This window comes from Amblyraja radiata, chromosome 37, assembly GCF_010909765.2.
Source record: "Amblyraja radiata isolate CabotCenter1 chromosome 37, sAmbRad1.1.pri, whole genome shotgun sequence".
Classification (NCBI taxonomy): Eukaryota; Metazoa; Chordata; class Chondrichthyes; order Rajiformes; family Rajidae; genus Amblyraja; species Amblyraja radiata.
Window position 1 is genome coordinate 11,986,704 of NC_045992.1, and position 20,142 is coordinate 12,006,845.

Below are 20,142 nucleotides of genomic sequence, written 5' to 3' on the forward strand. Positions count from 1 at the left end.
AGAGGGAATGCAGGGGTTACTGGAAGTTAGAGAAATCAATATTCACACCCCATGGTTGTAAGTTATCAAAATGAGGAAAACGTATTGTTACATTGGGATTATGCTGTGTACAAACCAGTGGTGTGTTGGCTGATTTGTTACTGAGACTACGTTTTAGAAGATGTTTTGGGATATCCCAAGGTCACAAAATGTGTTTTATATGTGGAAACCTTTCCTCCTTTTCTAAAGCATAAACTATTTTCAGAACAAGAAGTTTTCTATAACTGTCTAAATAATGCGGAGGTTTCATCCAAGTCCTTTTGTATTTACTCCATGGCGTACGACAAACATGCATCTGTTTGGGTTTAAATCTGGTGATTAGCAACCAAAAGACAAACTGTATCTTGCTTTAAACTCAATAGAGCGTCACTATTCAGCAGGACGGGAAAATGTTGGAAGCACTCAGCGCAACTGAAGGACGTTTTGGGATGTGAAGCTTTTGAAAAACGGGTCCTCTCTGACAATGTTACCATCTCCGCTCCCCCTGCTATACCCCACCTCTGTATGTACATTATCATCTCTTTGTTGCAGCATATCGTACATATACTTCTGAAGAAGACATAAACAGTCTGAAGAAGGGTCTCAGCTTCACAGGGGATTTATAAAATGTTCAGCACTGTATAACTTTCTGGCATCAGTATCAGATGAAGGGCAGCACGGTGGTGCAGCGGTAGAGTTGCTGCCTCACAGTGCCAAAGACCCGGGTTCAATCCTGATTACAGGTGCTGTCTGTACGGAGATTGTACGTTCCCCCCGCAGCCGTGTGGGCTTTCTCCGGGCGCTCCCACACCCCAAAGACCTCCAGGTTTGTAGGTTAATTCGCTTTGGTAAAAGTTGCAAATTGCCCCTAGTGTGCGTGTGTAGAATAATGTTAGTGCACTGGGATCGCTGGTCGGCACGGACTCGGTTTCTGCGCTGTATCTTTAAGCTAAACTAAACTAAACTCCTCCAGAGCCAATTTCAGGGCTCGTTGATCTCTGGCCTGTTTGTACAGCTTTCCCTCCACTGCCTCAGGGTACAGTTAGCTAGCATGTTCCACTACCATGGCAACATGGGTCTGCTCCTTCAGTTGTCTACACGCGGCATTGTTTAACCAGTTTGGACACATGATACGGACACTTAGGCATTTATCTGGACATGAGTTTGACTGACCCACTTCAGGACCCCTTCATCCCACTTGCACCCCTCCCTTCTTTCCAGATTTAAAACATTCTGTGCTTTTTAGGGAAACAGCAGTTTTGATTAAAGCTTATACATTCCTTTGTATTTTTACAGTCTATAACCACAGTGCTATATTAAAACTAACCATGCTGCATTCGCATGGATTATTTGTAGAGAGAGTGAACAAGAAGGGTCTCGACCTATTCCTTTTCTCCAGCCTGACCCGCTGAATTACTCCAGCATTTTGTGTCTATCTTCCGTTTAAACCAGCATCTGCAGTTCCATCCTAAACAATTTAAACTTGATAGGATTTTTTCTGCTTTTCATCCTGTAAGTCAACTTTGGCCAAACTGATCTGCATTTTTTGATTGCTATAACTTTTTTAGATGGCTTGACTATTGCAATGTTTAAAACAGGAGAATAAATTTCGTTTAAAGATACACTATGATTTAGCCACTAGAGTTGTCTCAATTTGAAAGCAAACAATACCTGATGTACCAGTTAAATATCTTAATAGATTCAAGCATTTTCTCGCAGGTGACCAAAGCTGATAAGAATATTTTAATGTTTCAATTTGCGTATGTTTCCCATATCCTTGACAAAATAAAAGCATGTTATTGTCTAACAGAAGATAGATACAAAATGCCGGAGTAACAGCAGAACAGGCAGCATCTCTGGATAGAAGGAATGGGTGACATAGAAAAATAGGTGCAGGAGGAGGCCATTCGGCCCTTCGAGCCAGCACCGCTGGCATTCTGGACCCAGACATCTTGGGTCGCAACCCGAAACGTCACCAGTTCCTTCTATCCAGAGATGCTGCCTGGTCCGCTGAGTTACTCCAACAGTTTGTGTCTATCTTCGGTATAAACCAGCATCTGCTGTTCCTTCCTTCACTCTTTTAACATTCTGAAGAAGTGTGCTGACCCGAGACTTCACCTATCCATATTCTCCAGAGATGCTGCCTGACCCGTTGAGTTACTCCAGCACTTTGTGTTTTTCCTTGGTAAACCAGCACCTGAAGTTCATTTTTTCTACATACTGGGCTGACCGTTTGACTGAATCAATGTACTCTGAGCAACCTTGATGCTGAAGATCACAGTTATAGGACTCTTATGCCCCTGTCCCACTTAGGAAACCTGAACGGAAACCTCTGGAGACTTTGCGCCCCATCCAAGGTTTCCGTGCGGTTCCCGGAGGTTGCAGGTGGTTGCCGGAGGTTGCAGGTAGTGGAAGCAGGTAGGGAGACTGACAAAAACCTCCGGGAACCTCCGGGAACCGCACGGAAATCTTGGGCGGGGCGCAAAGTCTCCAGAGGTTTCTGTTCAGGTTTCCTAAGTGGGACAGGGGCATTAGACACAGCGTGACATGCAATTCTACTCGACCCTCACTAAAATACAACTGAACAATTTCCAGAGTGTATGCAAGCTTGTGCTAATTCCACCTCCAAGGTAAAAAGAGACCCTAATGTTTAGTTTAGTTTAGTTTAGTTTAGTTTAGTTTAGTTTAGAGACACAGCACGGAAACAGGCCCTTCAGCCCACTGAGACCGCACTGATCAGTGATTCCCACACACTGACATTATCCTACACACACTAGAGACAATGTACATTCATACCAAGCCAATTAACCAACAAACATGTACGTCTTTGGAGTGTGGGAGGAAACCGAAGATCGTGGAGCAAATCCACGCGAGCCACGGGGAGAACGTGCAAACTTCGTACAGGCAGCGCTCGTAGACAGGATGGAACCCGCATCTCGGGCACTGAAAGCGCTGTACGGCAGCAGCTCTACAGCTGCGCCACCGTGCCGCCCTTCAGCTGCAGTCTTTGCCTTTGGGCACAATCCTGTCACGCCTACACCACATCGATAAGATGCTCCTGACATCAGAGTCACGTTGGATTCAGTCGTAGCATTCTCGACATCCTGAGTCATATTGAGGTATTTGAACAGCCTCAGGCCATAGTCCAACCCAGAACCTGCAGGTGGATCATGCATCTTGCTGTGCGTGAATGGTTAGTATTGTTTTGCTTGTGATGCAGGAGCCGGAGTTGGTTAGTGAGACGGGTCTGATGGACGAGATTGACTCGGAATGAGCTGCATGAGTGATGTGGGCTTCGGATGAGCTCAGATTTAGAGAGTAAAACAGGGAAGAGAAGGTTGCGGCGACAGAGCAAGGTCCTGGGGTAACAGATGACATGAATTTCAACAGCTGCGAAGCTGAGGTATGGCAGACAGACTCCACAAAAAGCTGGAGTAACTCAACAGGTCAGGCAGCATCTCTGGAGAAAAGGAATAGATGACCTTTCTGGTCAAGACTCTTCTTCAGACTGAGAGTCAGGGTAAAGGGAAATGAGAGATATAGAAATATGGATCTCGAGCCGAAACGTCACCTATTCCTTTGCTCCATAGATGCTGCCTCACCCGCTGAGTTTCTCCAGCATTTTTGTCTACCTGAGAGATACAGAAGGTAAATAAAATAAACAAATGAAGGATATGCCAAAAGCAACAATGTTCGAGGAAAGGTGGAGCCCACATTGGTCCATTGTTGGTTGTGGGGTAGGTGACAACAAGTTATACAGTGAAACACAACAGGACAACAGTGAAACCAGTATAACAACCAGGGTGGAGGAGGGATGGAGAGAGAGGGGATGCAGTTGGGCCAATGCGACTGAGATGGAGAAACAAGGAACTGCAGAGAAGGACACAAACGGCTGGAAGAACTCAGCGGGTCAGGCAGCATCTCTGGAGAACATCGATAGGTGATGTCTCGGGTCAGGACCCTCCTTCAGACTGATTGAGATGGACAATTGGTTTGGTCAGTCAGGGTCAATGTTCGGAGGGTTTCTATCAGTCCTGGTTCATGATGGCCATTGAGAGTGTTTGGACAGAATATGTGACAAGGTTTGAGAACAACGGTGGAAAGGACTTTCAGCTCCTGGTTCAAACAACTGACAGAAGTTGTGTCGCAAGGCGGCCAGGGTGGTGCAGCGGTAGAGTTGCTGCCTTACAGAGCTTGCAGCGCTGGAGACCCAGGTTCGATCCCGACAACGGGTGCTGTCTGCACAGAGTTTGTACGTTATCCCTGTGGCCGTGTGGGTTTTCTCAGAGATCTTCAGATACCTCCCACACTCCAAAGACGTACAGATATGTAGGTTAATTGGCTTGGTGTATGTGTAAATTGTCCCTAGTGTGTGTAGGATAGTGTTAATGTAAGTAAGTAAGTAAGTTTATTGGCCAAGTATTCACATACAAGGAATTTGCCTTGGTGCTCCGCCCACAAGTAACAACATGACATACAGTGACAGTTACGAATGACTCAGAAAACACTAAACATTAATAATAATAAAACATTAATGATAAACCACCATTGATCAAGCATGTGAACCAACAAAATACCAGATCAAAATGTGCGGGGATCGCTGGTCGGTGCGGTGCGGTGCGGTGGGCCAAAAGGCCTGTTTCCGGGCTGTATCTCTAAACTAAACTAAACTAAACAAGAGTCGGAAGTGGTGGGTTCAAGAAGTGAAGGTGAGGCAGATCTAGGAGGTCAGAGCACATGGAAAGTGGGTTCATAGTTTCTGGATGACGTCTGAAGAAAGGTCTCGACCCGAAACGTCACCCATTCCTTCCCTCCAGAGATGCTGCCTATCCCACTGAGTTACTCCAGCTTTTTTACGCCCATCATCTGGGTGAGGTTGCCAGGACGGCTATTGGGCAGATCCTTCGGGAATGCCAGGGCTGGAAGAGAAGCCATCTCTGGTGACTCCCCAGTTGGCAAATGCGTGGATAAGAATGAAGCAAAATATAGTCCAACCAAACCCAACCATATCCACGAGCCGCGTCCAAACAAACATAAGCTGTCGCTAGGAGACACAAGAAACTTCAGGGGCTGGAATCTTGAGCAAAAAACAGTGCTGGAGGAACTCCGTTAGCCAGGAAACATCTGTCACTGATGGTACCGTTTAAAATGAATATAAACACACTGTTCAATGAAGTATCCTCTCTCCAGTAAAGAATAAATCTACAGTTACAGAGGAATGTTCCAAAGAGATTTGCATCCCAGACATGTACTTACAGACTAAAATAGCTCGTGAAATATTTTTCCTGTGAAGGTGCCTCTTTAAGACACATTCAGCTGTTGCCATCCAGATGCCTATGATACCTGATGACAAATGTTTGATCCCCTCCCCCCTCTCCTCCCCCCAGCTCCATAACACTGGGGGTGGACTCTATCCCACCCAACAACTCCCTCGATGACTGGAAAATGGCCCAAGTCTTGACTCACAATGTGATCAAATTAAACAGGGACACTGAACTCAAATATAACAGAGAGGATTAAATATATACGGTCTGCAGAAGGGGTCGTGACCTGAAACATTACTATCCATGTTGTCCAGGATTGCTGTTTGACCCGTTGAGTTACTCCAGCACTTTGTGACTTTTTCTATTTAAACTTGCGCCTGCGGTTCCTTGTTTCTGTTAACTTTTGTTAAGTTGGCTTTTCTCAACTCATCTGCAGGATCTAGACATTGCAGATATTTTTGCTTAGTTTCCAAGATAAACTTCATTCATAAAATATTAAAATATAAAATATAAAATAAAATGAAGAATAAAGGGGAGGCCATTGAGGACTGAGATGAGGAAAAACTTTTTCACCCAGAGAGCTGTGAATCTGTGGAATTCTCTGCTGCAAATGGCAATGGAGGCCAATTCACGGGATGTATTCAAGAGAGTTGGATATAGCTCTTCGGGCTAACGGAATCAAGGGATATGGGGAGAAGGCAGGAACGGGGCACTGATTCTGGATGATTAGCCATGATCATATTGAATGGTGGTCCTGGCTCTGGGGGCCGAATGGCCTACTCCTGCACCTATTTTCTATGTTTATATGTTTCTATATATATAGAAAATAGATTTAATTGTCTTTGAATGATACAGCATGGAAACAGGCACGTTGTCAGACTTGAGGCCAGGCTAACCATCGATCACCTGTTCACACCAGTTCTGTTATCCCCCTTTGACATCCCTTTGGGACAGTTTTTTTAACAGTGGCCAATTAACCTACGAACCCACGTGTCTTTGAGATGTGGGGGAAAACCAGAGCACCTGTAGGAATTCCATACAGTCACAAGGAGAACGTGCAAACTCCACACATACAGCACCCGAGGTCAGGATCGAACCCTGGACTCTGCCACTGTGAGCATCAGCTGTGCCACACAAAATCTTTATTAATTGGTGAACTGAGAACGATGTGAATATTGAAAACTATATGTCAATGAATCTTTTATTTTAGAAAAGATGTGCTTGTAAAAACAAGGAAATGCAGATGCTGGTCTAACTTCAAGGAACATGTAGAATGGATCATTGTGTCGGGTCGGGACCCTTCTGAGGTGACATTTCAGGTTGGGTGACAGAGGTGACATTCAAAATGTGACCTATGCATGTTCTTCAGGGATGCTGCCTGACCCACCCTGCGTTGCTCCAGTACTTTGTGTCTTTTTTTAGACTGTGTTTGATCAGCTTGAGTTGTCAATGCCCACATTCTTTTGCCTTGTGCGTGTGTTGTGTGTGATGTTTCTTCATTCTCCCAGCAAGTCTCCCATTCGGAGGCAGGGACCTTGGTGTCTTGCTGGACCTCCCCTGTCTCAGTGAGGTGGGGGGAGGACAGCTGCAGCCCATTTTACGGTGTGACCTTGATTCGTCACGGTCTGGCGAGCAGCACAGGACACACCACCACCCTCCCTCTGCTCAGCTCTGGACTCTTCCCACTGGCTGGGATGCCGGATATTACAGGAGCGGGCAAGACATTACCTGCCCTGCTCCCAGGCTCTGTGGGCTGGGAGAGTACAGTGCTCTGGGCTTGGCTTAGTGCGTGCGGGCTGCTTTCAATGAGCGCTGTCGCGGTTTGGATCACACAGTCCCGGCGTTACATTATGCGAACCTTCTCTGCCGGCGGACCAGCAGCCCGCCCGGGGATGTCTCATGCCTGAAGCTCACCCCATCTTTCTGTGCAGCCCCTGTGCTCGGCTTCTGTGCGAGTTCTGCCCACCGTCTTATAGGAGTTTGCAACAATGCTTTGTTAGCAGAAGAGGTAGGACACGAGAGATTTCTCATTCAACTTGCGCCCTTTGTAGCGACTGCGGCCGGCCAGCATTGGTGGTGTCCCGGACCTGATAAGACAAATGCTTTATTGACTGTGACTTATTTCAATGGTTGCAAACTTTTCCAAAATGTTCAGTGCAATCAAGAGTTTTGTGCATTATTTGCAGTGGTCGGGAGAGCGTTGCTTCTGCTAAGCTCATTGTAACGAACGCGGTTACATTACATTTCCCCGGGCGCATAGTATTGAGTAGCAGTGTCTTGGGGCGATTGCATCGCATGCAGGAACGCAGACAATGCAGGAAAATCGGGCGGGGGGGAGAGGGGGAGAGGGGGAGGGCACGGTGGCCATAATCCGAGGTGCTTTTTCATTTTCCCAAGGGACATTTTACACACCCCTTCCCCAGTTTTGGGCTCCCGAAGATTGGCAGAATTCCCCCCATCCGAGCAGATTGCAAACCCCTGAATCAAAGGGAAGGTTTAAATTGATCATTGCCACATGTACAGAGGTACAGTGAAAAGCTTTGTCTTACATGCCAAGAAATCAGATGTGATGATACTACACATAAATATAATCAGGTCAAACTAAATTGTAGTAGATGGAGCAAAGGGGGGAAGATACAGATACATAGCTCTCACCATTGTCATAAGTGGGAGGAGCAGAATTAGGCCATTCGGCCCATCGAGTCTACTCCACCATTCAACCATAGCTGATTTATCTCTCCCTCCTAACCACATCCTTCTGCCTTCTCCCCATAGCCTCTGACACCCGTAGCACATTAGTTTCAGAAGCAAAGTCCAATGATCTCAATGGGGTGGAGGTGAATTGGACAGTACCCTCGTTTATGGAAGGACCGTTCAGAAGCCTGATAACAGAAGAGACAAACCTGTTCCTGAGTCTAGCAGTGTACACTTTCAAGCTTCTGTATCTCCTGCCGGATGGGAGCAGTGAGAACAAGGAATGACCGGGGGTGGGACAGGTCTTTGAAGGCTTCAAACGGTTCCCCTAGAACCTTTAGTTCATTTTTTTTACTTCCAGTTGACCCAGTATTTGAGTTTGTTTAAGAAAGAACTGCAGATGCTGGAAAAATCGAAGGTGGACAAAATTGCTGGAGAATCTCAGCGGGTGAGGCAGCATCTATGGAGCGAAGGAATAGGTGACGTTTCGACCCGAGACGGGTCCCTGCCCAAAACGTCACCTCTTCGCTCCATAGTTGCTGCCTCACCTGCTGAGTTTCTCCAGCAATTTTGTCTACCTTTGGTATTTGAGTTAAATTTATCCTCACCTGTACCGAGGTACTGTATACTGAAAGCTTTTGTTGTGTGCTAACCAGTCAGTGGAAAGACAGTATGTGATTGATTACATGGTTACATATTGTACAGATACATGATAAGGGGAATAACATGAATAATGTTTAGTGCAGAATAAAGTCCAGTGAGGTAGTTAGTACTTTGGAATGCTCTCTATTTGTTATGAATCCCCTTTATGAACCTTCCTTGGCCCTCTTGCCATGGTTGTTCAATGCAATTAGATTGGATTGTTTTGAGCTCCATGTAGATTAAGAGCATCGAGGGATGGGGGGGGGGGGGTGCAGGAAAGATGTAGGAAGAAACTGCAGATGCTGGTTTAAACCGAAGATAGACACAAAAAGCTGGAGCAACTCAGAGGGCCAGACAGCATTTCTGGAGAAAAGGAATAGGTGATGTTTTGGGTCTCGCTGAGTTACCTCAGCTTTTTGTGTCTATCCTTGGTGCAGGAAAGGATCAGCCATGAACTTACTGTACGTTAGGCTGAATGGCCTCCTCTTGCTTCTGTTTCTGAAGCGCTTGTTCGAGTGGCTAATGTCACAGATGGGCTTGGGACCCTTGCAGGATCAGCAGTGGTCAGCCAACATCTGCACTTTACTCTGCAACCCCCATTCATTGCCACTAATTCCCTCAACTTAATCAATACTTCCTAGCTGTCGTTTATGTGTTCTGGAATCCCCCCCCCCCCGCCCCCCCCCAATGCTTTGGAGAAGGAAAGATGGTAAGAGGTGTACATTGAGCAGAAATATCAGTAAATAGCTGGTTTCCGTCTAAGTCCTATGCATTCCAATATAAACCTCAATGTAAATTCTCCTTAAAACCTATTTTTGACCCTGCTTTTCTCCATCTACAATAATATCTTGTGTGGCTTGTTGTAAAATGGTCACATTACATACGTGTAGGACCTGGGGGCATTTACAGCATCAAAGTTGCACCTTGGTATCGTTGCGGGTGTGTCGTTTCTCTCCATGGACACTGAATATGTACAGAATGTATTTCAAAGAGCTTTGGGTGGCATGGTGGGGCAGCGGTAGAGTTGCTGCCTTGCAGCGCCCGAGGCCGGAGTTCGATCCTGACTAAGGCTGCTGTCTGTGTGGAGTTTGTACGTTCTCCCTCTGAACGCGTAGGCTTTCTCCAGGTGCTCTGGTTTGTCCCACGCTCCAAAGACGTACAGGTTTGTAGATTAATTGGTTTCTGTAAATTGTAAATTGTCCCTCGTGTGTAGGAGAGTGCTCGTGTACGGGTGAACCCGGTGAGCCAAAGGGCCTGTTTCCACGCTGTATCTCTAAAGTCTAAAGCTTTCACATTTTCTGTGAAAGGATAGCAAATTGGCTTCATGGAAGAAAGCAGCGGGTGATGGTGGAAGGTTGCTTCTCGGACTGGAGGCCTGTGACTAGCGGTGTGCCTCAGGGTTCGCTGCTGGGCCTGTTACTGTTTGGCATCCACATCAATGATTTGGATGAGAACATATAGGGCAAGATTAGCAAGTTTGCTGATGTTACAAAAGTGGGTGGTTTTGCAGAAAGTGGAGATGGTTGTGAAAGATTGCAGCAGGATCTGGATCAATTGGCCAGGTGGACACAGGAATGGTTGATGGAATTTAATACAGAGAAGTGTGAGGTGTTGCATTTTGGGATGTCTAACAAGGGCAGGGCCCACACAGTAAATGGTAGGCCTCTGGGGAGTGTTGTAGAGCAGAGGGAACTAGGAGTACAGGTGCATGGTTCCTTGAAGGTCGAGTCGCAGGCGGATAAGGTGGTCAAAAAGGCCTTTGGCACTTTGGCCTTCATCAGTCAGAATATTGAGTATAGAAGTTGGGAGGTCATGTTGCAATTGGATAAGACATTGGTGAGATCGCATTTAGAATATTATGTTCAGTTCTGGGCAAAATGTTATGGGAAAGATATTGTCAAGCTTGAAATGGTTCAGAGAAGATTTACGAGGATGTTGCCAGGACTGGAGGGTGTGAGCTGTAGGGAGAGGTAGAGTAGGCTGGGTCTCTATTCCATGGAGCACAGGAGGATGAGGGGTGATCTTACAGAGGTGTACAAAATCATGAGGAATAGATTGGGTAGATGCACAGAGTCTCTCGCCCAGAGTAGGGGAATCGAGGACCAGAAAACATAGGTTCAAGGTGAAGGGGAAAAGATTTAATAGGAATCTGACGGGTATCTTTTTCACACAAAGGGTGGTGGGTGTATAGAGCAAGCTGCCAGAGGAGGTAGTTGAGGCTGGGACTATCCCAATGTTTAAGAAACAGTTAGAGAGATACATGGATATGACGGGTTTAGCGGGATATGGACCAAGCGCAGGCAGGTGGGACTATTGTAGCTGGGGCATGTTGGGCCGAAGGGCCTGTTTCCACACTGTGTCACTCTATGACATGATTTATTATTCTCTAATGCAAATGTTAGCGGGTGGACTGGCAGAGCTCTGTAAAAGTCGTGGCGGGTTAGCGATATAGTCCAGAAAACAAAACAAGAAAGTAAAAGAGCGAAGCATGGCATTCGGCCCTTCAGGCAGCTCTGCTGTTCTTTAAGATCATGGCTCAACAGCCAAACTGAGGCCTCTATTCCAGCCTTTTTCACTGTACCTCGGTACACGTGGCAATAAACTAGACTGGACTGAGCTATATCCCCATATCAAATGGACTGAATGGCCTAATGCTGCTCCTATGTCTTATGATCTGATACCCTTTAATCCCTGTAGCTCGAATGTCAACATGTGAGGAAAAAGTGCTTAATCTTAAGTTTCAAGGTATCTCGATGCAGGTGATGACAAGAAGCATTTTTATTAAACATGAAAGTTAGATTTTTGCATCTTGCCCGTAGGCAAGAAAGAATTTGGAGGTTGCGGATTGGTTGGGTTTGTGTTTGGGTCAGGATAGGATTATTATCAACCAGTTCACCTTTGATGTCATCGATTGAAAATCTTAATGACCAACTCCTAATATGTTGGATTCCAAAATTGATCAGCCACTCATTGCTAGGGTTATCCTGATGAACACAGTATACAAATGCTTAGAAGTGTTTATGTGTAAATGAAGAGTCGCTGCCCTACAGTGCCAGAGACCCGGGTTTGATCCTGACTATGAGTGCTGTCAGCATGCAGTTTGGACGTTCTCCTCGTGACGAATAAAATTGACTTTGACTTTAACTTTGACCTGCGTGGGTTTTCTCTGGGTGCTCTGGTTTCCTCACACTCCAAAGATGTAGGTTTATTGGCTTCGGTAAAATTGAAAAATTGTCCCTAGTGTGTATAGGATAGTGCTAATGCTATGGGATTGCTGGTCGGCATGGACTCGGAGGGCTGAAGGGCCTGTTTCCGCGCTGTATCTCTAAACTAAACAAAATAAAATCCACACTCAATCTTCTCTCTCTCGGTGAAAAGAATCCCTGGCTATTCCAATATTCCTGGCAGATAATCGTCTCATTTTTGGAATCCCCCTTCCTAGTCGTCTTTTCTTTGATCTGATTTATTTTTTGTGAAGTGGAGAGGAGAACCTGTCTCTTATTCCTAATGCAGCCTAACGGTGGTTTCATGTGCGTTTAATATAACTCCTGTCAATTCTTCAAGGAATAAACCTGATTACTTGGGTTGGACTGCCATGGCTTATACTTGCAATGTAACTTACCAATCAAGACTAGACACTAAATGCTGGAGTAAAGGGCATGTCCCACTTGGCCGTCATTTGCAGGTCATTTACGCGCCATGACGGGTAGGGTGTGCGTGGGTGATGCACGCATTGTGCATGGTGAGGCGTGAAATCGCATGCGGTGGCAAGCGGTATCGCGCAGCGCTCCGGGATTTCGTAGTGTAACAAAATCCTCGCGCGCCACCTGCGTGGCGTATCGCGTACGCACGCTGACGCATTGGCGACGTACACTGGCGTCCCGACGTCTCACGTGTATTGCGTGGTGACGCATGGTTACGTCACCGTGCGTCGACGTCCGTAACCGCAGGGTATTCTAATGACGTCACGCGCACCAGACGGCTGTGCTGATACGTGATTTGCGCACGACGTCGCCCATCACAACGCGTCGACCTAATTTACATATGACGCGTAAATGAGGCGCAAAGGACAGCGAAGTGGGACAGGCCCTTAACTCTGCGCGACAGGCAGCATCACTGGAGCGAAGGAATGTGTGACGGGTCTTGACCCGAAACATCACCCGTTCCTTCTCTCCAGAGATGCTGCCTGAACTGCTGAATTACTCCAGCATTTTGTATCCATCTTCGGTGTAAACCAGCCAGCATCATCAGTGTGATAAGGGAATGTGTTTATTGACATTGGGTAGTGATTATTTGAACAGGTCAGAGTATGAAGATAGCAGACAGAAACAAATAACAGGCATGTTTATTATTGGTTATGTTACATGAAAAGAATTGTCACATCCTAGACTTTCTCCAACCTGAAGGTCCACCTCTTCAGGCACCCTCTGCCATTTGAGTTTGACTTCAGACTGACGTGGGACACGTGTACCTCTGCTCGCTGATCATTACTTTTCTGAACAATGCCTTGTGTTTGATTTTCCTCTCGTGGTTTCTCATGATCTGCAACATAATGTCAGCAGTGGACTGAGAGGTCATGGTGGCACATGGAAAGAATCCTCGCAGCTCCAGGGACCTGGGTTCAATCCCGACCGCTAGTGCTGTCTGGAGTTTGCATACTCTCCTTGTGGCCATGCAGATTTCCACCAGATGCTCCAGTTTTTCTCCCACCCACCAAAGATCTGTTCGTAGGATAAATGGCGAGCATAAATTACCCCTTGCTGTGTCAAAAGGTGCAGAGGGCCATTGATGGGCTTGTGAGAGAGAATAAGTTGGAGGAAAACACGGAGAGGGGGAATGGCACCGATGAGATTGCTCTTTTGGATCGGAGGGCCAGTAGTCATTTTTTATGTTGTAATCACTGCTCCGCCGGCGGTGACTCCTGCTCGAAGGAGTTACACACCACCTGCTGATGTTCCAGGGACATTGGCTCAGTGACCATTGTTCATGGGTTAGTTTATACACGAAATCTGGTCCGATTTGACCAGGGGAGATGAGGTGAGTTGGGAGCATCAGTATAGATATATATATAAACACGCACACACACACACACACACACGCATTTACATACGCACATGCACACCCATACACGCGTGTACACACACTCGCATACATACACATACACCCATACATACATGAACCCCCACCTGGCTGATTGTCACCACCTCCCTAATCTACCGTTGTTGATGCCACCTAGAGCATTGCCTTTGATTATAAATCAGCCAGGGTATCACAGACCACGCATTCTCCAGGCAAATAAGAAGAAATGTAGCACAGATTTTGAAGCAACAGTGATGTCTGAGGAGCACTGCCTGAGGAGATCACTGGAGCCATGCTGGTTTGGGCCATGCACCATTGCTGGCCCCGTGGAGCATTTCCGTCACTTTTGGGGGGTTGGAGTTAGAGCTCCAGATGACGCCGCTTGTACTGTGCGTTGCAGGTTGAGCTGAGCCAGAGATGCCACGGGTCAGGTTTGTCTAAGTAGCAGCTTCCAGACTTCCAAGCCCTTGGAAATATGAGAATGCTCTTGGGTTGGATGTTATGCCAGAATGGGATGTATCGCGCTTGGATGGTAAAAGGGCATTCATAGTTGGCACTGAGCAGGTGAAATGATTAAATGGAAATCATAGAACAATTAGGACGATGGCAATTTGACCCATAAAGTCTATCCTTGCTCCCAGTGGAGCAATCTGCAGCTTATGTCTTCATAGCTTGGCCTACTTCTCCCCTGAGTGTCCATTCAATTACCCCTGAGTGTCCATTCAATCATGTTCCCACTATCCTTGCAGGCAGTGAATTCCAATTCCAACTATTCATTATAAGCCCCGTATCTGTGGCCTAAAACCTTCAATGTGTGTCCCCTGGTCCTTCAGCTATTTACAAATGGGAACAGTTTATCTTTCTCTTCTCTATCCTGTCTATCTTCAGCAAACCTTTCTCTCACCAGCGAGAACAATCCCAGCTTCTCCACTCCAAACTTGAAATCCGTCAACTCTGAATGAGCGCACAGTGGCACAGCGGGTCGAACAGTTGCTTCCCAGCACCAGAAACCCCAGTTCAGTCCTGATCTCAGGAGCTGTCTGTGTGGAGTTTGCACGTGCTCCCTGTGACCACGTGGGATTCCTCCCGCATCCCAAAGACATGCAGGTTCAAAGGTTAATCTGAAAGTTGCCCTTCATGTGTAGGGAGTGTGTGAGCAAGTGGGATAACATAGAACTCGTGTGAATGGGCGATTGATGGTCAGCGTGGACTTGGTGGGCCAAAGGGCCTGCGTGCATGCCTGTATCAAAACTAAACTAATGAATATTTTCTGTTTTATAAAAAAAAAAAAAAAAGGGAAAATTGTGCTAAGGGGATTTGAGATTATTCTCTAAAGGTATATATTTTTTCTCCTGCATCTTGTCCAACATTGTGAGAGAATTTAGAAAGGCTTTGTCATGTATGTGTATTGTTTTAAATTCAGTACAGGGTTAAAAGTTGTTAAGTGGAAAGTCAATGTTTGAAGTAACCTTTTAACAGTTCACACAGAGCCAAAACAATCTTATTCCTAATAGGGGAGAGATTTAGAAATTGACCTGAGCATTGTTTAGTTTAGAGATACAGCGCGGAAATATGCCCTTCGGCCCACCGAGTCCGTGCCGACCAGCGATCCACGTACATTGACACTAGCATACACACACTGGGGATAAATTACAATAATACCAAGCCAATTAACGTACCAAACCTGCACGTCTTTGGAGTGGGGGAGGAAACCGGAGATCCCGGGGAAAACCTATTCAAGTCACAGTGAGTGTGTACAAACTCCGTACAAACAAGCACCCATGGTCAGAATCAAAGCCAGGCTCGCTGGTGCTGTAAGGCAGCTGTCCTTCAATTGTAATTAAAAATACTTAGTGAAGTATATTTTAAGTTTGACATTTGATATTTCAGTTCCCAGGTTAAAGAAACAACGTGAATCGGGAGGGAATGTTATTAAAGCCTTTGTCGGGGGAAATCACACCTGCAGATTGCGATTTATTCCAGGTATATTTGGACAGCGTTTGGAAGATACGGTGCAGTGCGAGAGGAAGTTTGGAAGGCATTTGGCTCCATTACTAGTGGAACAGTGTGTGGACTTTATCAGAGAACATGGACTCAACGAAGAAGGGTTATTCCGCATGCCTGGGCAAGCCAACCTGGTCAAAGAGCTCCAGGATTCTTTCAACTGTGGAGAGAAGCCGCTATTTGACAAGTAAATTCCTACCTTTTATATTGTTCATGTGCTGGAGGCTACTGGTGTTTATTTTAGTTCACTTGCAGCCAATGCATTATAAACCACTAAGACGTGTTTGCTGCAGGAGGCTGTTTATGTTTGACCAACCACCAGCAACGTTAATGTAATACAGCAGGATTGGTCATTAGTCTGGAATGTGAGCCTGAATTGAATGGCAGATTAGTCTTGAAGGGCCAAATGCCCTGATTCTGCTCCTATAACTCATGAACCTATGAAGAGTAATAGTAAATGCAGGTCGGCCCCAAGGAGTCGGGGGTGTGGCAGGAGTTGGGGGTCAGGATCCGGAACTCATTCACATTACCAGCTGGTTGCAGAGTTCTTGTGTAGAAAGGAACCTACAGATGCTGGTTTCCACTGGAGATGGACACTAAATGCTGGAGTAACTCAGCGGGCCAGGCGGCATCTCTGGAGCAAAGGAATGGGTGGCGTTTCGGGTTGAGACCCTCCTTCCGACTCAGTCTCTACCCGAAAGGGCACCCATTCCCTTCTCTCCCGAGATGCTGCCTGTCCCGTTGAGTTACTCACGCATTTTGTGTCTACCTGCAGAGTGTTGGTTTGTCTTCTGCTCCTTTTAAATTCACTGGATTCTCTGAAAAAAATGTATTATCGTTTAACACGTGTAAAATAACGTAAAACACAAAAGTATATTTTAATATTAATAATGGATGTTGCTCTTAAACGTGAAAATCTTCTAACATCATTACCAAAAACCCAAGGGTACTGTGTACTGCAGTGTTTACTGAACCAAGTCATTATATATGTAAGAGGTTCATAAGGCCATGAGTGGCTCCGTTGAGTGGCATTGAGTGGTTTGTAATGCACTGACTTCAAAATAACCACCAGTTATAAATTGATATCTTTAAGTCCTGATACCTCTTCTGCATGTTTTCAGAAATCTCTGGAGCATTGGAATAACGATTCACCCTTGGCTAAAAAAATTTTCACTGAAGGACTAACTCTCAACAACATAAAGTCAACTTATTGACTCCTATTGATAGCTCTGTGTCCAAAGACTGTTGATCCTTTTATGTTCATTTTGTGTCTCTCTTTCAACCAGCGATCGTGTTTGTTCTCAGTGAAACCATTTCAACCTATTCCCATTCTCTACATGTAAAAAGTTATCATTTATCATTATTTTATTATTTCCAATTGGAGCCAACTAACACAAAAAAAAAGATTCCCAGCCAGGCTTGCAACAATTTAAAGCAAGTTTATAACCAAACTGGAACCTAAAGTAGAGGTATTAGATTTGTGGTCTAAGGGGTTATGGGGAGAAGGCAGGAGAATGAGGGAAAGACAGATTAACCATGATTGAATGGCAGTCTTGACCTAAAGGACCGAATGGCCTCATTCTGCTTCTATAACATGAACGTATATAGAAACATAGAAAATAGGTGCAGGAGTAGGCCATTCGGCCCTTCGAGCCTGCACTGCCATTCAATATAATCATGGCTGATCATCCAACTCAGTATCCCATACCTGCCTTCTCTCCAAACGCCCTGATCCCTTTAGCCACAAGGGCCACATCTAACTCTCTCTTAACTATAACCAATGAACTGGCTAGTAATAGTAGTAAATGCAGTTTTGACTGTGGGTCAAGATAATACATAATGAAGTAATAACTATGTGGGTCAGAATAGGTGGAGGTGGCTTATTACTGGTGTGGTGTTGTGCTGGATTCCATGTGCTGACAGAAACTGCTGACTAATTGTCATGGCTTTACAAAGCTTCATGACTCGTGTGTTTGTGTTTCAGGAACACAGACGTCCACACAGTCGCATCCCTGCTGAAGCTGTACTTGAGGGAGTTGCCAGAACCAGTCATCCCGTTTGCCAAGTATGAGGACTTCCTTTCATGTGCACAGCTGCTGGCCAAGGACAAAGAAGAGGTAAGTGAACCCGGGGCCCTTCCAGTACGTTGAACGATAGACGTTGTGTCCTTTTTATGCCAATTGTTCCTGAAACAAAGGACCATTCCTTCTGATGCAGACACAATGAACTGTGGAAATGAACACAAAATGCAGAATTATTTACACCCCAGTGGTATGAATATTGATTTCTCTAACTTCAAGTAACCTTTGCATTCACTCTCTCTCCATCCCTCCCCCACCCAAGTCCCCGTTCTCACCCAGCAAACTGCTAACTATGGCCTGTTTCCTTTATCACCATTACGTTTTTGCATATCTTTCATTCATTTGTTCTATATCTCGGTAAGTCACTGTCTATATCTCATGTTTCCCTTTCCCCCATACCAGTCTGAAGAAGGGTCTCGACCCGCAACGTCACCCATTCCTTCTCTCCAGAGATGCTGCCTGTCCCGCTGAGTTACTCCAGCATTTTGTGCCTATCTTCGGTTTAAACCAGCATCTGCAGTTCCTTCCTACACAAAATGCATGTTCATCAGGTCACGCAGCATCTCTGGAGAACACAGGTGGTGGGGGGGATGGGGGGTAAGCAGGCAGCAATTCATTCCCATCATTGACCAGAGATTCGCTTTCTGTTTCCAATCTTCTACCAGTTCTTAGATGGAGAAGTCTTCTTCTTGAGACGACAGGCTCTCGCTCTGCGATTGTGCTGCTCATTAGAAATGTATCTCCTTATCTATCAGCCAAGGTCAGACAAGAGAAAGTGTCTGGTAATTGGAGCAGGGATTAAGTGTGTCAGTAGCAGGAGTCATCAGCTGCTTTTGGAGGGTGAGGATGTGCATTTAGATTGGATTGCCATTTGTAAAAATGTGACCACCTTTCCTAATAGCAGGCAGGAATCCTAGTTGTACTTCCCATCCAGACCACTGCTAAAGTTGAAGTCATCCTCCAAAGCCATAATTAGGACTGGACACAGATTCGAGTGTTTGGAATGTGTAGAAAGGAACTGCAGATGCAGGTTTATACCGAAGATAAGACACAAATGCTGGTGTTAAGGCCCTGTCCCACTTTCCAGAGTTGCCCACGAACTCTCCCGAGTTTTCCCCTTGATTCAAACTCGGGGAATGTCGGGTAATGTCGGTAGCGAGTCCGTAGATGTTTCGTAGCAGCTCGTAATGCTGGCCATAGGAACTCGGGGCACCAGGTAAGTCAAGCCAACAATGGGCCATCTTTCATTCGTTTGTTCTATGTACATTTTCATATCTCGCGTTTCCCTCTTCCCTGACTGTCAGTTTGAAGAAGGGTCTGGACCCGAAACGTCACCTATTCCTTTCTCCAGAGACGCTACCTGACCCACTGAGTTATTCCAGCTTTTTGTGTCTATCAATAAGGGACCATTGTGGGCTCCACCTGGTCATCTGTTGCCAGTCCCACTTTGTTCCGGCCTTTTCTTACTTGCAGTTCCCTCCCCTCTACTTTCAGTCTGAAGAAGGGACCCGACCCGAAATGTCACCGTGCTTTGTCTCCAGAGCTGTTCCTGAGCCACTGAGTTACTCCAGCACTTTGTGTGCATCTTCAAGAGTATTTGGTTGCTATATTGCACCAGATATGAGCCATAGAGTCAGTGTGTGATACAGTGTGGAAACAGGACAAACTTGCCCACACTCGCCAACAGGTCCCAACTGCCCACGTTTGGTCCATATCCCTCCAAACCTGTTGGAGGGATTTGGACCAATGAAGTTGATACTTGCCGCAGGTTTACAGGCACGTTAGATGCAACTCGGCAAATGTAAATGTATAATAAAAATATTTATTCTGAGTCTGCAGGGTAGTGCTAAATCCAAATTGCATTAACACCATGGTGGTGCAAAGGGTGTAGGGTTGTGCAGGCTGCTTCAAGGGCATGATGTTTGATGAGAGGAAGCTGGTCTTGATCCTGTATCTATCAGCTTCTAGCATCCCTACCTCCTTCCCAATGGTATCTACGAGAAGAGTGCGTCGCTAGGTTTGGAAGGGCCCGCTGTGTATATATAGGCAGATGGGCTTGTGTAGGAAGGAGCTGCAAATGCTGCTTTACACTGACAGCGATATTTCGACGATAGACACAAAATGCCAGAGTAACTCAGCGGATCAGGCAACACCTCTGGACAAAAGGAATGGGTAAAGTTCGGACTCAAAAAACAGACTCGGTCTGAGGAAGGGTCTCCACCCAAAACGTCACCTTATTCCTTTACGTTTAAGAAGGAACTGCAGATGCTGGAAAATCAAAGGTTGACAAAAATGCTGGCGAAACGTTGCCTATTTCCTTCGTTCCATAGATGCTGCTGCACCCGCTGAGTTTCTCCAGC

The 20,142-nt window shown here is 45.9% G+C and overlaps 1 protein-coding gene across 5 annotated transcripts in view; it reads left to right on the forward strand.

Annotated features, from left to right (window-relative positions):
* The window catches only part of arhgap22 (Rho GTPase activating protein 22), a 248,890-nt gene that overhangs the window by 215,704 nt on the left and 13,044 nt on the right, over nucleotides 1–20,142 (forward strand). For 4 of the 5 annotated variants that reach the window (XM_033012859.1, XM_033012860.1, XM_033012862.1 and 1 more), the window contains 2 exons: nucleotides 15,681–15,888; nucleotides 17,686–17,818. In XM_033012859.1, the coding sequence (XP_032868750.1) occupies nucleotides 15,681–15,888; nucleotides 17,686–17,818 (341 nt within the window). Of the gene's footprint in view, nucleotides 1–6,963; nucleotides 7,291–15,680; nucleotides 15,889–17,685; nucleotides 17,819–20,142 lie in introns of those variants that run through there. The other variant, XM_033012864.1, reaches the window with a different exon arrangement.